This window comes from Rhinopithecus roxellana, chromosome 3, assembly GCF_007565055.1.
Source record: "Rhinopithecus roxellana isolate Shanxi Qingling chromosome 3, ASM756505v1, whole genome shotgun sequence".
NCBI lineage: Eukaryota > Metazoa > Chordata > Mammalia > Primates > Cercopithecidae > Rhinopithecus > Rhinopithecus roxellana.
This window is the reverse complement of record NC_044551.1, coordinates 110,991,056-111,006,673: the sequence shown is the minus strand read 5'-3', so window position 1 is coordinate 111,006,673 and position 15,618 is coordinate 110,991,056. Positions and strand designations below refer to the sequence as shown.

Genomic DNA, 15,618 nt, shown 5'->3' with positions numbered 1-15,618 from the left:
ATCAGGGACTCCAGATACCCAGGTGCTGCCTGGTTGTTCCAAAGGCCAAAGGGGCTATATTTTGGTATAATAACTTATTTAAGATATACAAATACACTGTGACACTCTGATTAAAAGACCTTCCTCTAAGGCTTCAGGCCTCAAATCTACCAAGCCAAAGTTACAGATAGAGGGAAGATACAAGCTTTGGGGCATGAACTATAGTCCATCACTAATGATCCTAATGGGTACAGCCTACTCAAGTCATACCAATTCAAAATCATGACTTGTATAACTCAGGAAGATTTTTTTCTGACAGGACTCATTAGACAGTGTCATGTTTGGGAAGTCCCTCTGTTTCATATTGCAGAGAATATAATCCCAATGTCTTGGAAAGAATATCAACTGTATCACAGGTGAGGTGACTCCTCAGCCAGAGTGTACATTAATACCACCTACAATAGTAAACACCAGATCCTGTCTTCTCAGAAATTCTTAGAGCCACCAGATTTCCTCTTTGTACAACTATAACTATATCCCTCTTGATCATGTGGCGATGACTAGTAACATAATTGTTACTGCCAGCTCTTCCCACCCTCCATCTCATAGACTCAGGCACATACAAAAACTACGGTGCCATAATTATAGTATGGCTTCAGAGGAAACTCCAGGACAGTGTTCTATATACCCCTTAGAGACACATAGTCTACAACTACCTAAATTTAAGGAGGGAGTGAAGAGGTGAGAAGAGGAGGAAATGCTTGATAGGACAAAATCCCAGAGTATATATAAGGCTACGGGGTTAAGGAATATTTGTTAGAAATATCTTTTTATACAGGTTTTATGATTTACAAATCACTTTTCCCCATATCTCTTATAATCCTAACAACAATCCTAAAGAAAGATGCAATCTTTTCTACTCTGTTGATGAGGAAACCCTTAGAGAAATTAAGTGAGGAGCCAAGGTCACTCAGTCGGTGTCAGGGCTGAGACCAGAACACTGATCTGTTCTTTCTGCTCCATTATGCTAGCAAAGGGATAGAGAAAACAAATAATCACACAGAAAACTGTTGTGATGAGGAGGAAACTGAAATTCACTCAGAGAGGCTCCACGACCTGGCCTCTTCCTTTTTAGAAAAGAAGAATGGAAGCTTATTTATTTCCAAATGGAAATTTCAACTTGAGAGAACTCAGGCTATTGATGTGCTGACAAACTTAGTGACTATCACATTATTCTAGTTCTTCCAAAAGTGGAAAATAACACGAAAGAAAAGACTGTATTAATGTTTGCACTGAATATAAGCTAAGCAGCAAAATGTTTTATGATTATGACTAATAATTTTATTAAGGAAGGTAAATAAAAATTTTCATTTCTTCATGAACTTGTTCATTCATATTTAATATTCTATATTTGGTCTAGCCTTTTAGAGTTATGCCAAAGAAAACTTGTTGTTTTCTAGCAACAGAGTAAGAAACAATCCCAAGATATTTTCATGCAGCTAACACCTGAATAGATTACTAGAAAATATCATATGAACATCCCAGCCTGAATAATACCTGAATGATAACTGACCAAAGAGGCTTCAAATAGACAAAATGGTGTCAAAAGAGAATTGGGAAAGTGACAAAGAAGAAAATTATGCTGCACCAAGGGTTGAGAAAAACTTCTGAGGTTCTCCATACTGAAGACACCAAGATGTTGTCTAAGGCAACAAAAGAAACTACATGTTCACTTATTTAAGATGTCTTACCATGAGATTCAAGTCCAGCTCCCTGTGCCAGTCCATTGTCATAGGACTGAAAAAGAAAAACATTGTTCAGTTTAATAGGGAAATAATAATGATAATAATAAATGAATAAATAAGTTGCCATTGCACTAAGTTTGTGGTCTCTTCTAATTTTATTTCTCCTTATATCTTCCAAAATATGCGTTTTTCCCCATGGAGAATAGAATTAGGCATTTTCAAATACCTGATTTTGTCTTCTTATTCACCAAGCCAAATCACTAAACACACACACTAGGCACATTTTGAGAATAGATTGTTCAAAGTTATCTACATATTCAATCTCTATTCAATAAAAGCTCCAAACCTTACTCCTTTATCATTGCAAGTATGCATGAGTTGGAGGAAAATGTAAGGATTTCACACTGATAGAACATTATAAACATGAAACAAGTCTATTTGAGGCCGTCTGGGGTCACTGAGAATAACGGTAGCCATTACACTCCAAAATCAAAACAGAAGAACAATAAAACTTTAAAAACTCAAACCTTAGCAAAGCAAGAAGACACACTCAAGCTTCCGATTATCTGTCTACAGAAAAAGAAACATCAACTCCCAGCAAGCCATCTACTGCAAACTGACACACCTCTGCAGAAAGCAAGGGCGACTCATGAAAAATCATGAGGGGGGAGCGAACAGTAGTTCCGAGACTGATCGAAAATCACTGCCTAAAAGAGAAAGTCCACCCTAAATATGAGAAATACAGGCGGTTCTCACTTTGCACAGTTCTCTTATGCACACATTCCAGTTGCCACGGTTTAGCTAAGTAACACAACAAACTTCAGCAACCACAGCAGCATATTAACTGTAATTGCAGAAAGTACAACACTCCGTTCCTGGCTCTTCAGTCTGCAAATCACTACATAAATAAGAGATGTGCATCGTGATCAGTGATCAATCACACCACCTTTTTCAAAGTCTGTTAGGAACTGGTCATTGCACATGTTATTCAGTTCACACACAGATAGCAGATGTGGTTGTGCTCTGTCTCTTAGTGATAAACCCACATGATGTTTTATTAAAAGGCATAACAGAAAGAGGGGCTTGGCCAACAAAGATGAAAGTGCAGCAAAGAAATAAAAAGCATTAACACTGGGTATGAAATTAAAATTAGAGTTATAGAAGAAATAGCTATTACGGGGAAGTTGATAATATTGCTGTTTGAGACTCTAGATATACAGTCAGAAGAACTAAGTGAAGGTGAAACATCTATAAGCAAGGGAAGGGCTTGTGATAAAAAAAAGATGAAGATGTTTTAGGGAACTGCTATGGGCAAAAAAACTTCACATAAAAGGAATTCTCAGAGGTTTCACAACACTGAAAACACAAAACATACGTTGGAAGCTGACAGAAACTTAGATTATTTCCCTACATACAGAAAAAAGACTCCATCTTATAACTTATATAATGAGAAGAGGGCAATATTCTCAATATTTCCAATGTTTAAAATTATAGTATACGATATACTGATTTTACTATTTAAAACATTATAGTATACTATATGCTGATTTTACTATTTAAAACATTATGCATTTATAACTGACAGGAAGAGTTTTCAATGTTTCGGCAAAAAATTTTAAAGGTCACAAAACAATCATAATTTTTCCCATTGATGATTAAAATCACTGTGTATCATTTCAGCTTTTGTGGTTATCATTATAGTATGGCACTATCATGCAAAATGAGGATAGCCTATTCTGAAAGAGGCCTGGCAAACACAGCACTGGCTATATGGAAGGCACCTAAAAGAATGTGCAAGTCAAGGTGGCAGGGCTCAAATTTTGGTGAAGAAAGTTAAAAACGGAGGGAGAAGCCCTTTGAAAATCAGGTGATAAAGGAAAACTCAAAAGAGCAAAATTCAGATACCTGAGAAACAAAAGAGAACCGTTTTCCTACCATAAAAATCATGGAACAATCCCAGCCACAAAGAAAAGCCACCCATTAAAGAAAGCATACTTCATTACAACGAAGAGAACAATCTTAAACTAGGAATTCTTCTAAGAAAAAAAAAAAACCTCCATAAAATTACTAACATACAAAAGTAACTCTGAGATGAAAACACAGCAAATGAAATGAAAACACCTAAGTATATAAAAATCTGCCTCTACTCCCAAGAAGTAGGCATGAATCAGAAGAAAACTGTAATGTAGCACTCCACACTCAAATACGTATCCTCAAACAAGCATTTGGAAATAAAAAAGGAAATTAAAAGTTAAAAACAGACGAACAAACAACAGAAATAAAAAGAGAAATAGTGTTAGAAAAGAAATAGAAAAAAAAGACAAAATAAGAAATAAATTCTAAATTACAGGATGACTAAGGAAGAATAATCTCAAATGAAAATACAACAAGGGACACTGAAAAAAGCAGAAAACAGCCAAGAGAATAAAAATGAGATAAATAAGTCAAAAAGGTCAAAGATAAAATGGCTGAAAAGAACGTCAGGCAAACAAAAGAGCAGACACTAAAATGGAATTCCTTAAAAAAAAAAAAGAAGAAGAAGAAAAAAAAGCAAATGCAAAATAATGGACTAGAACTAGGGGTCAGCAATGGCCCAAAGGCTAACTCTGGCCTGCAGTCTGAATTTGTATGGCCCTCGAGTTAAGAAAATGGTCAATTACACTCATAATAAAAGAAATAATAAAATGAAAAATCATGAGAGGAGCAAAATTAAAAATACACTGAAGTATCATTTTTCCACCACCAGAAAAAAAGGTAAAAACAAAGAAAGTATAACACTTTTTATTGGTGAGTCTATGTGAAAACAGGCACTCTCCTATATTGGTGGGAAAACAAACTGGTCTATTCTTTTTGGAGAGAAAATGGGAAATATCTAATAAAATTACATATGCATTTACCTTTTGATCAAGCAATTCCACTACCAGAAATTTACTCTGAAGATGTATCTATAACAATATATAAATATATATGCAGAAAGTTATTAATTACAGCATTATTTGTAATTGCAAAATATATGCTCTAAATATAGAATCGCTGAAAAAAACCATGGTGCATTCACACAGTGGAGTAATATAATAGGAAACTATAAGAAAAAGAGAAAAATCTCTCTGAACTGTTAAGGAGTAATTTTCACATTGTACTGATGGTTTTTTGTTTGTTTTTTTTTCTCCCAAGCTATATTGTTAAGTGAAAAAAGCAAACAGCAAAAAATGAGTATGGTATGCTACCTTATGAAGAAAGAAAAAGCATTAAAAATATACGTATCTTCTCATCAGTAAGAAATGGAAGAAAGATAAACTGAAAACTAATGAGAATGGTTACCTACAGGGTGACAGGGAACAAGATGTTAAGTATGGGAGTGAAGAAGAGGGTGGAAGACAGGGAGGGTGAGGGGCAAGGAGTCACACTTCTCTGTATGTATCTTTTTGTATAGTTCTGAAGTTAAGAACCAAATTAATTTTTCACATATTAAGTAAATAAATAAAGTCAACAAAGTTGTGGGCAGGAGAGAGCTAAAAGTGAAGGAAAAGCCTAAAATGGAAATCAAAGACAAATAACCTACTTGTATTTCAAGCAGATAACAACCATATTAAAGGAGGGAAATAAAATAAGTAACTGGAGTACTTCTTAAATACAGTATTCTGACTATATGCCCTCTGACTCAAAACAAAAAGAACCAATGTATTCTGGGTAATAGGAGCCAGGATTGTTTGTCACTTTCAGAGAATGGAGTCACAAATGAAAGGACGAAAGTTAAAATGAGCCCTGTGGTGTTAGACTGAAATTTGAGGCATCACGATATTCATGGTTTTAATATATAGATACATAAATAGACATAGAAATATAGATTGTGTGTGTCTGTAAGGGGATGCCTATGTATGCATACATTTGCTATCTCTGCCTGAAAAAGGCCTAGAAGTAATGACATCTCAATACCAATGAGCATACCTAGTACCCAGATTCAAGTTTCTAAACTCTGTCCTCCAACAAGAATAACCAAGGCTCCTCAAAGAAATGAATGATTCCAGAGCTGAGGATGGAAAAGCAGAAGATAAACCTGGAATATCTTGTGCCAGAAAGCAAGGAGGTCTTCAAAGAATGAGGATAACATGTCAAAAGGGCATAGAGCCTACTCAAAGGGGTTTTTGAGTAGGCCTAATCTGGGGCAATCTGAGCATCAAAATAATGACAGTAACAGATAATAACCCATTGAATAAAATTAGAAACTAGAGACCATAGAGATATAAATAAGTAAGTACAAGTAAATAAATAAATGAAGGCAAAGAGAAAGTTTTTTTACAAACAGTAGAATTTTAACTGATATTTATAGGAAGGATGCGAGAGCTGGAAAACCTTCAATGCATACTAACAACACTATTGGATAAAAATTTGATTAGGGACTCACTGAATATTTAGTCTCCAGATATCTCACCGTGACAAGATATTCAGTAATTACAAAGGGAAAAGTACTAACTTCACAGAGAAAACTCTGGCATGTGCCATCTTAACCAAGTGAGCAGACGTAGGGCAAATCAACTTGCTGCACCTCCAAATACAGTGCACTGAGAAGCCAGTATTACTTCTGTACCATTCATACCAAAAATTCTTATCACCCACCCTCCTATCAAACATAAATCTCTTTTCCTCTTAAAACTCCTTTAATGGTCTCTTCTTTCTGTATCCACAGGCTTTTTAAAATTTGTGCTGTTGTAGATTCTACAAAAATCTGATCCACAGTTACACATTCACTTAAATGCAACTCCATTCTCCTTAGGAACTCAGACACTTTCACTTTGAAATACTGCCTACGGAAAGTTGAATTAACAGCCTAAAATATTTTAACAGCCTCAAAATATTCTAATCTATAAAATGAAACACTTCATTTGGAAAATAATAAACCTGTGAAGCAGTAGTTTTATTTCTCCTTTTATACAGAGATGACACAGTACAGCAAAGGATAGTTCTGCTGAGACTAAGCTTTCCTTACTAATGCCAATAAAAAGTCTCACCAAAGATAACACAATCTTCCAGTTTGCTTGTCAGGACTCTCTACTAACTCCTGCTAGAATAAGCTGTCAATATTTGACTTTCAGATTTTACTTCTTTTTCTTTTAAGTCAACCAATCCCTTTCTTATAAAGATACTGCCTCTTTAAATAAAATCATATTAAATTTTAATGGCCAAGGAGTCAATCTGCACTTTATTTCTTTATTGTGTTCTGATACACAATTTACCTAAAAAGCAATCTTAATGCTCTCATTTACAAATCGTTGGCGAAAGAGATGAGACATACACTATAATACAGCCCTCATGTACCAGCAAAAACAATCTACATAGTCAATTTTATCAATAGAACTCACCATACTTCTTCTAATATAGGTGATGGCCTTTTTCATATCCATGCCTGACCAGTTGTTGAGCATATAGCAAATACAGGAAGCACAGTACACAAATCGCATGTCATTTTCACTGCCTTCAGGTACTGCACAGAAACTGAACATAATAACAACAGTATGATTTTCTATTAACAATGGACTCTGATTTTTTTTTGCACGGGGGTTAGAAACACCTCCTGTGTATCTTTACTTACAGAAAAATCTGCTGATTATTCCACTTTTATTATTCAGTAAAGAATAAGACTACTAACTTGAATAATATAAAACTTTCTCTAAATCATCATTCTAGTACAAACTTTTGATTTCTTGGTCATTTCACACACTACCATGTTACTCCCTCCCAGATGCTTACTCAGCATACACTTATTTGCTCCCAGCCAGGGACAGCTGCAGTACACTGGCTTGAGAATGGCAGAAAAAGTAAAGGTAAAACCTGAGACCCACTGGGTAGTAAGAAATTTCCAAGCTCAAGTTTTTCTATGTGAAATTTCTTCTAAATGTATACACAGATAACCATTTAATCGATTGATCATACTGCATTTTAATTTTACACATTAGTTGTATAGAGGTAGCAATCTATGTTGTGTATGTATTTATAAACAAGAATAAGGAAGCAATAATCAAAGACTACACTGAAATATTGAGACATAAGTCATACATGTACTGGCTGAAGTAAATATTTAGTTTCATAGTGTTTCCAATTAGTGTCAATTTATTCTAATTGTCTACATTTATTCTTCCCTCATCAAGAGCAGTGTTTTGAAAACACTGACAGGAAAACAGAGCTATTAGTAGATGGAACACAAAGAGTTAACAGCACAGCAGGATTTGTTTGCAGTCTTTTCCTTAGCCTTGTCACTACTGCTTTATTCCTTCTCAGACTTAAAAATCTTTTTCTACCTTAAAGCTCCAGGAAGATTCATCTGTAGACATACCACGTGAATCACCAAATACTAATGAACATATGAACTCCTTTTTTTATCCTTTAAAAACGTCACAGAAACTACCAACTCTGGAATATAATATTCAATGTTCACCCCTTTCTACCCTAATCAGCATAAAGCAGGGAACCGAAGTTCAGACTAAACATACACGTCCTTCAAAATATCAATTTTTCATCTAGAATGTAAATTACATTCCAATCCTGAAATTATTCAACCATTTATTTATGTGCCCATTGTTGTTAAGAAGGAAGAGAAAGGTGTTTGGCTATTGTAATTATTTTTATTTTCACTCACAGAGGAAATCTTGGGTCACTTTTTTGATTATGCACTTTATCATGTACCTTATAAGCTTTAGGTGGAGTTCTAAGAATAAGAGTATGATCCTCTAAAGATCTAGTATAGTATTGTATCCATTTTTTAGTTCCAAAATATTTTTTTTATTACAAAAAAAGTAATAAAGAATCACTCATACCTCCCATCTTCCAGCTGAAGGGCTCTCAAGCCTGCTAAGCAAGCTTCTTTATTTACTCGGCTTAAGTCGTCTCCAAGAATAACTAAGCATGAAAGGCCAGTGTAGGTCATTGCTATGTGGCCACTATCATAAGGATGAGCTGTTCCAGGAGCCTAAATACAAAATTAATATAGTACTAATTAATGAAGTGATATGAAAACTTATTTCATTAAGAAATCTGACAAAGTTTTAGTAAATAGTAAGATTAAATGTGGCTTATACTGATTTGTATAGACATCTTATTGAGAAAAACAAATCTCCATTTTGTATATATCTCAACATGAATATGATTGAATACATTCCAGGCTACCTAATTTTTAAATTCTTTGATACCTCAGGCATTATGGAAGTAGTGATGATATTCAGGTAAATCAAATTATTTATTTATTACTTTTTTTTTTTTTTTTTTTTAGTAACAGGGTCTTATCTGTCACCCAGGTTGGAGTGCAGTGGTGCAATCATAGCTCACTGCAGCCTCCAACTCCTGGGCTCAAGTGATTCTCCCGCCTCAGCCTCCTGAGTAGCTGGGACTACAACAGGCACAAACCACCATACCTGGCTAAATTACTTAAACCTCATACTTAATCAACTCTATCACTTATAATTTAAGTCTTATAAAGTCAGAAAAGCATACAGCCTTCCAGAAAAAAAGATTTCTGAAAGAAAACTTGCTTTATATAGCACAAATCTAAGTTAAATACCACAGTAGTGATCACCACATAAGAAACTAAAAAACGATACAATTAAAATAAACTCCTCTGCCTTCTATAATAAATGTAAACTTTTACAATCATTGAAAGGCATAAAATCCTGGTTCTATTTCTCACTGGCTTGCTTAATGTTCCTAATTCTAGAAAATGAAGATATTAGTACTACACCTCACAAGGTTATTGTGACGATTAAGTAAGTTACTGTCTAAAAAGCTGTTAGTTATCTTAATGATGATTAAGCGCAAGGCAAATATCAAAGGGGCCACTAGTTCTTTGGAGTCAAGATTCAAGGGTCTTGAAACCACCTATGACTTAACTGTAAGATTTTCTTGCATACTGACCTTCTGTGGTTCCTCACAGAATGAGTGTGAATGGTGTTCACTACTCTTATTATAATAATCTGAACCCATCTCACCTACCCACCTTTAGATACACATTTTTTTTTTTAAGATAGGATCTTGCTGTGTCACCCAGGCTGGAGTGCAGTGGCACAATCTCAGCTCACTGCAACCTCCGCCTCCAAGGTTCAAGCAATCCTCCTGCCCTGTCTCAGGCTCCCAAGTAGCTGAGACTACAGGCACGTGCCACTACATCCAGCTAATTTTTGTATTTTATGAAGAGACCAGGTTTTTGCCATGATACCCAGGCTAGTCTCAAACTCCTGAGATCAAGTGATCCATCCTCCTCAGCCTCCCAAAGTGCTGGGACTGCAGGTGTGAGCCACTGTGCCTGGCCAGATACACAGTTCTTTATATGGTCTCACAAATGTACCAAGTAAAGTTCCACCTTTACATCTTTCATTCTAAGTTCCTCCTCAGAACTTAAGCTCCAGTTCTCCTGGCTATCCTACTCCACATTTACAATTGACTTCTTAGAATTCCTATTGCATATTTAACTTTTTGATACTTAAAGTAAACACCTGCTATGTTAAAAGAACTGCAGGGAAGCCAAACATAAATTAAATGTGGACCTTAACCTTAAGGGCAGAAGGTAAGTCTACTCAAATAATTACAATAAAATGTAATGAGCAGTCATAAGGGAGGGATAATGATACATGGGTTTAAAAAGTAATTCTTTTCTGCAAAAGAGGAGCTTGGGCAGCTATAGATCAAGAGGAGGCATTATAGGTAGAAAAAAAAGTAAAAGCAAATTAGAGGAGGAAAACTCTGGGGTGCACATTAAGGACAATACAAAATTTGATAGAGGGCATGGGATTTGTGAAAGGAAATCATGAGAATAGTGGGAGGATCCATCAGTGTTTCTCAAAAAGTGCTCTACAGCCACTGAAGGTCCCAAGCATTCATCAGGTAAGTCAATGAATGGTCCATGGATCGTCTGGTGGTTTCAGAAGAAAACTCAGTGACAATATTTTATTCATATTCTGTACTGGACAAACCAATGTGCCTCCTCACATTCTCTTGGCCTAATCTGTCTCCTAGACTCTCAGCCACCACTCTGACAGCTCTATGTGATACCACTTGGAATATCGTTTCTTTTACCACCCAGAATTCAGATGAAGGTAATACAGCATGAAGTGAGACCTAGCTTGCCTAGAAGATACCAGGGTCCAGGTGAATGAAGGTCCAAAAAGGAGTTTCAGGAGAGTCTGTGAACCAAGGGCAATAATGGTTTCTTCTTCAATTTTACTTCTGTTATTTTGAAAATGTTTTGGTGCAGGTGTCGGTTGGGGGAAGGATCATATTTTAAAAGTAATGTTATTAAAGCACTGCAACAAATATAGGTGGATATCTATATATAGTATAGTATTATATAACGGTTATCATAACCAATGGCACGATATTCTGTTCATTATGACTAAATGAAGACATTACCTTTATTCAGGATTAGCTTAAGTTGGAAAATATGATAGGCATGAAAAGGTACAAATTTTCTGAATCCTTTGTTTTCTCATTCCCTGCTAAATACAGTGGGCACCCATAACTGGAGTCCTGCTAGTAAATACATATGACCTTAACACAGGCAAGTTGGTTTACAGCTTAAGGCAGAGGAAGAAAGTTGAAGTAGTACCTCTATCAAAGTATGTCATCTTCTCCAAAATTACTACTATTTATTCCAAAAATTTGAAGCTGATTATGGAAAAACTGGTAGCTCTCCATTTACCTTGCAAGTGAATACAAATCTTGATATACTCAGTTCAACAATGGTTATTATTATAACCATTATATAATGGTTATAATATGGTTATATTATATGGTTATAATAATAACCATTATATAAGCAGGCTGGCCCCATCAAGGAAAAAGTTTCTATGTTGTGAGGCCTCTTTTGAAAAAATGATGTTTTTCTCCACTTTCTCCTGTAGAAAAATACTGATATTTTGTGTACATATGGAACACCTACAAAGTTTCTTCTGGGTCTGCTCCTTTGAAGAAGAAAGAAGGCTCCTCCCTCTTCGCACTCACTGTTTTTATCTTGGCATGTGCTGGTATCAAAGCCTCTGGATATAACCATGAAGAAGTTCTGCATATTCTCATAAAAGTCATTAAAATAATCACTACCTACGTCTTCAATCACTACCTTTAGAAGGACTTTTTCTTTTATTCCTAAGAAATGTGAGTTAAATGTAGAGTCTATAACACAATGAAATTTACTGTCTTCTTAGAGAGCAAGTATCAAAACACTTCAGTGCTCTACTTTCCTTTACTCAGGAAATCACCAGTAACTTTTACATACAGATACATGATACTGAGACAATTTTTTGTAACAATTAATAGAAATTTCTCTGTGTTTATGTACTGCATGTATTATTCCTGGAAGAAAGTGCACTTCTTTGAGGAAGTAAAGTAGGTATAGACTTCCTTTAAAGGGTTTCAGTTTATAATATATATATTATTAGACAATATTTAGCCACACTGAAACCTGGAAGCCTGTTTTTTTCTGTGTACTTTCTTAACTTCCTCTTTTACTAAAATATCCCTACATCCCTTCTGCTTCCTTCTGACCCAAACAGAACCAACCTTTGATGGATTGAATGGAATACCCAGGTATGAAGAGCCTCGGAAACCACAGCGATTTAGATTTGATCCTAGAAAACAAAAGCATGTGCTTATTTAAAGTACACTTTATTTTTTGCACAGATTCTAAAGCAGTTTAATTACACAATCTTTCAGAAACAGACTATTCTAGTCTCCATTTTCATACTGGCTAATGCTGAATGCTTACCATGTGCCAGGTCCATTCTAGGTGCTTATGGGAATTTCTTCATTTAATTTCCATACGAGTCACAGATAACATAATGATTTCTATCATGTCCCTTTTATTAATAGCCCACCTCACAGCCTATAAAGTCCTTTCATAATTCTCCTGTAAGATCAATTTTTACGTGATCAACATATTCAATCCCCCTTTCTATAGAACAGAAAACAGAAGCTCAGAGGTTAAGCGAATATTCAGGGTAACAGTTAATAACACAATAGGGTCTACTGTCTTTTTAGTTTAACTCATTTAGTATCTTTTTACTTTAACTCACTGCTTCTTTACACTGGAGCAAGCTAAAGGTATAAAGTTGTAGAGAAAATATGTACTTTGTATTTCCGTATTAGCTAGACCTTCGTTCTGAGTCCAGTAATCCACTTGGCTTTGAAGTATGTAGAATACTGTTAAGTTAGCACTTAGTCTCTCTCTACTCAATCAAAATATGTTTATGCATACTTTTTTGCTATCTAAAAATTTTCATTTCTCAAGATATCAATGGAATGTAAGTTAGGAACTTAAAAGAACAAGCAACTACACAATAATTAGGGTTTTAATAGCTATTAGAAAATCAGTATGATAGATGCTGAAAATAACAATGCAGTATCAGCAGACTGTAAATGCACTGCTGATAAAAAAAAACTGAGTTGGTCTAGTCTCTGATATGAAGAACTACCTTCATAAGAGATTATGACTTGTGCATGACTAACTTCATTATAACTATTTTTCACTCTCCTACTTCTTCATTAGGTACTATACTTTTTCAGCTTCTTATCCCCCCAAAATACTTAAAACAGTAGTTTATATATTAATTCTTTGAACAAATTAGGAACCACTAAATTTAAACTCTCCACCAATTATCATCTCCCTACTGGCAAAAAAATGTATTTTAAAAAGATACTAGCAGCCAGGCGTGGTAGCTCACACCATTAATCCCAGCACTTTGGAAGGCTGAGGAGGGTAGATCACCTGAGGTCAGGAGTTTGGACCAGCCTGGTCAACATGGTAAAACCCCATCTATACTAATAATACAAAACGTAGCTGGGTGTGGTGGCACCTGCCTGTAATCCCAGCTACTTGGGAAACTGAGGCAAGAGAATCGCTTGAATCCGGGAGATGGAGGTTGCAGTGAGCCAAGATTGTGCCACTGCACTCCAGCCTGGGTGACAGAGTGAAACTGTGTCTCAAAAAAATAAAAATAAAATAAAAAGATACTAATGGTGATTATGATTTCAGTGATTATGGTTCTCTTATCCTAAGGACTTATAAATTGGTAAGCTACCTAAAACTTGCCAATATGTAACAGAAGTTACAAAAACACTCATATCCTTTTGACCCAGTCATGATATATCTGAGAATCTATTCCAATAATTTCAAGTATGAGAAGAAATGCACACTGCAGTTTAATAACAGGGAAAATCTAGAAGCACCATAAAAGCCCAGCAGGTTAAGCATATCACGCCTCATGTACTGAAAGAAACACTGTACTCCTATTAAAAGTGATAATCATTAGAACTATGTAGCAACACAGAGAAAAGTATTTGATCACGTTCAGCAAAAAAGTAAGATCCAAAAATAAATGTGTGCTATTATGCTTATAATTAAGCAAATGGCACATATCAACAAAGACAGGAAGGGAATAAACAAAATAATATTAATGGTGTGAGATGACACGAATAAGGTTGAAATTTGTTCTCTGTATTAGTCACTGTTGCCATAACGTATTACCACAAACTTGGCAGTGTAAAACACCTACTGCCTTACCGTTCTGTTAAGGTCAGAAATCTAACACAGGCATCATTAGGCTAAAGTTAAGGTGTAGGTAGGGCTACCTTCCTTACTTGGAGGCTTTGGGGGAACAATCTGCCTCCAAGCTCATTCAGGATGCTGGCAGAATCAACTTCCTTGCAGTTGTGTGACTGAGTTCTCCATTTCTTTGCTGGTAGGTATCCCTTTTTGCTCCTAGATCCTCTCTTGCCATTTCTCATAGTAATGGCACTCAAATCCTTTCCATTAGACCCTCTCTGACTTTCCCTTCTCTCTTCTGCTCCCTTTCTCTGCAATACCATGATGAACATTTCTGCGTTCTGCTGCTGCTCATGTGATTTTACTGAGCCCACCTGTACACACGTCACCTGGGATAATCTATTTATTTTAAGGTCAGTTGATTAGTATAACTTTAACTCCCATCTACAAAGTCCCTTCACAGCAGCACCCAGATTAGTGTTTGACTGAATTACCAGGGAACAGAAATCCTGGGGCAACATCTTTAGAATTCTACCTAACACAACCCCCATATTCCAAATTGTACATAATGCTATACTTAAAGAAAAAAAAAAGTTATCTTTCTCTTACCAAGTTATGAATTCCTTTATCCTTTTTATTTTTGAGACAGAGTCTTGCTCTGTTGCCCAGGCTGGAGTGCGGGGACATGATCTCGGCTCACTGCAACCTTGCCTCCCGGGTGCAAGCAATTCTCCTGCTTCAGCCTCCCGAATAGCTGGGACTACAGGCATGCACTATCATGCCCAGCTAATTTTTGTATTTTTAGTAGAGACAGGGTTTCATCATGTTGGCCAGACTGGTCTCGAACTCCTGACCTCAAGAGATCTGCCTGTCTTGGCCTCTCAAAGTGCTGGGATTACAGGCATGAGCCCACTGCAACCAGCCTATCCTTTTATCATCACTTCTTTTAATCCCTCTCTAGTTGGATGAGGGTCAGTATCAAAAGGTGTATTTTCCTATTTGATTAAAAATTTTTTAAATCTTTTTTTTTCTTTTTTGTTCTTGGGATTGTCTTTTTTAAAGGGCATCCTTTCAAGTTACTAATTTGCTAACAGTCCTCCATAAAAATGTGATCCCATTTCTACTTTTGATGGAAGACAGCTCTGATACCATCTGTCAGTTCTGAATTTATACTTGCAACTGGACACCTTTCTTGAGTCCCCCACCAACTTAAACAATTCTGTCAGGTGTTTTACACAGAGGCAGACATACAGTAGTGGTTCCATCAAATATCTGCTTCTGAGTGAAATAAATGAATTTATTCATTTTCTCAGAGGTAAATCAATAAATGACATTTCTGTTTGCTCACTTCTGTTTTTAGCCTGATTAAATAAA

General features: G+C 35.8%; 1 protein-coding gene across 2 annotated transcripts in view; it reads right to left on the bottom strand.

Annotated features, from left to right (window-relative positions):
• The window catches only part of PGGT1B (protein geranylgeranyltransferase type I subunit beta), a 56,299-nt gene that overhangs the window by 21,858 nt on the left and 18,823 nt on the right, over window positions 1-15,618 (bottom strand). For both annotated transcript variants that reach the window (XM_030927640.1, XM_010356928.2), the window contains exons 3-6: window positions 12,264-12,331; window positions 8,537-8,688; window positions 7,085-7,217; window positions 1,731-1,776 (exon numbers count right to left, since the gene is read on the bottom strand). In XM_030927640.1, the coding sequence (XP_030783500.1) occupies window positions 1,731-1,776; window positions 7,085-7,217; window positions 8,537-8,688; window positions 12,264-12,331 (399 nt within the window). The remainder of the gene's footprint in view (window positions 1-1,730; window positions 1,777-7,084; window positions 7,218-8,536; window positions 8,689-12,263; window positions 12,332-15,618) is intronic.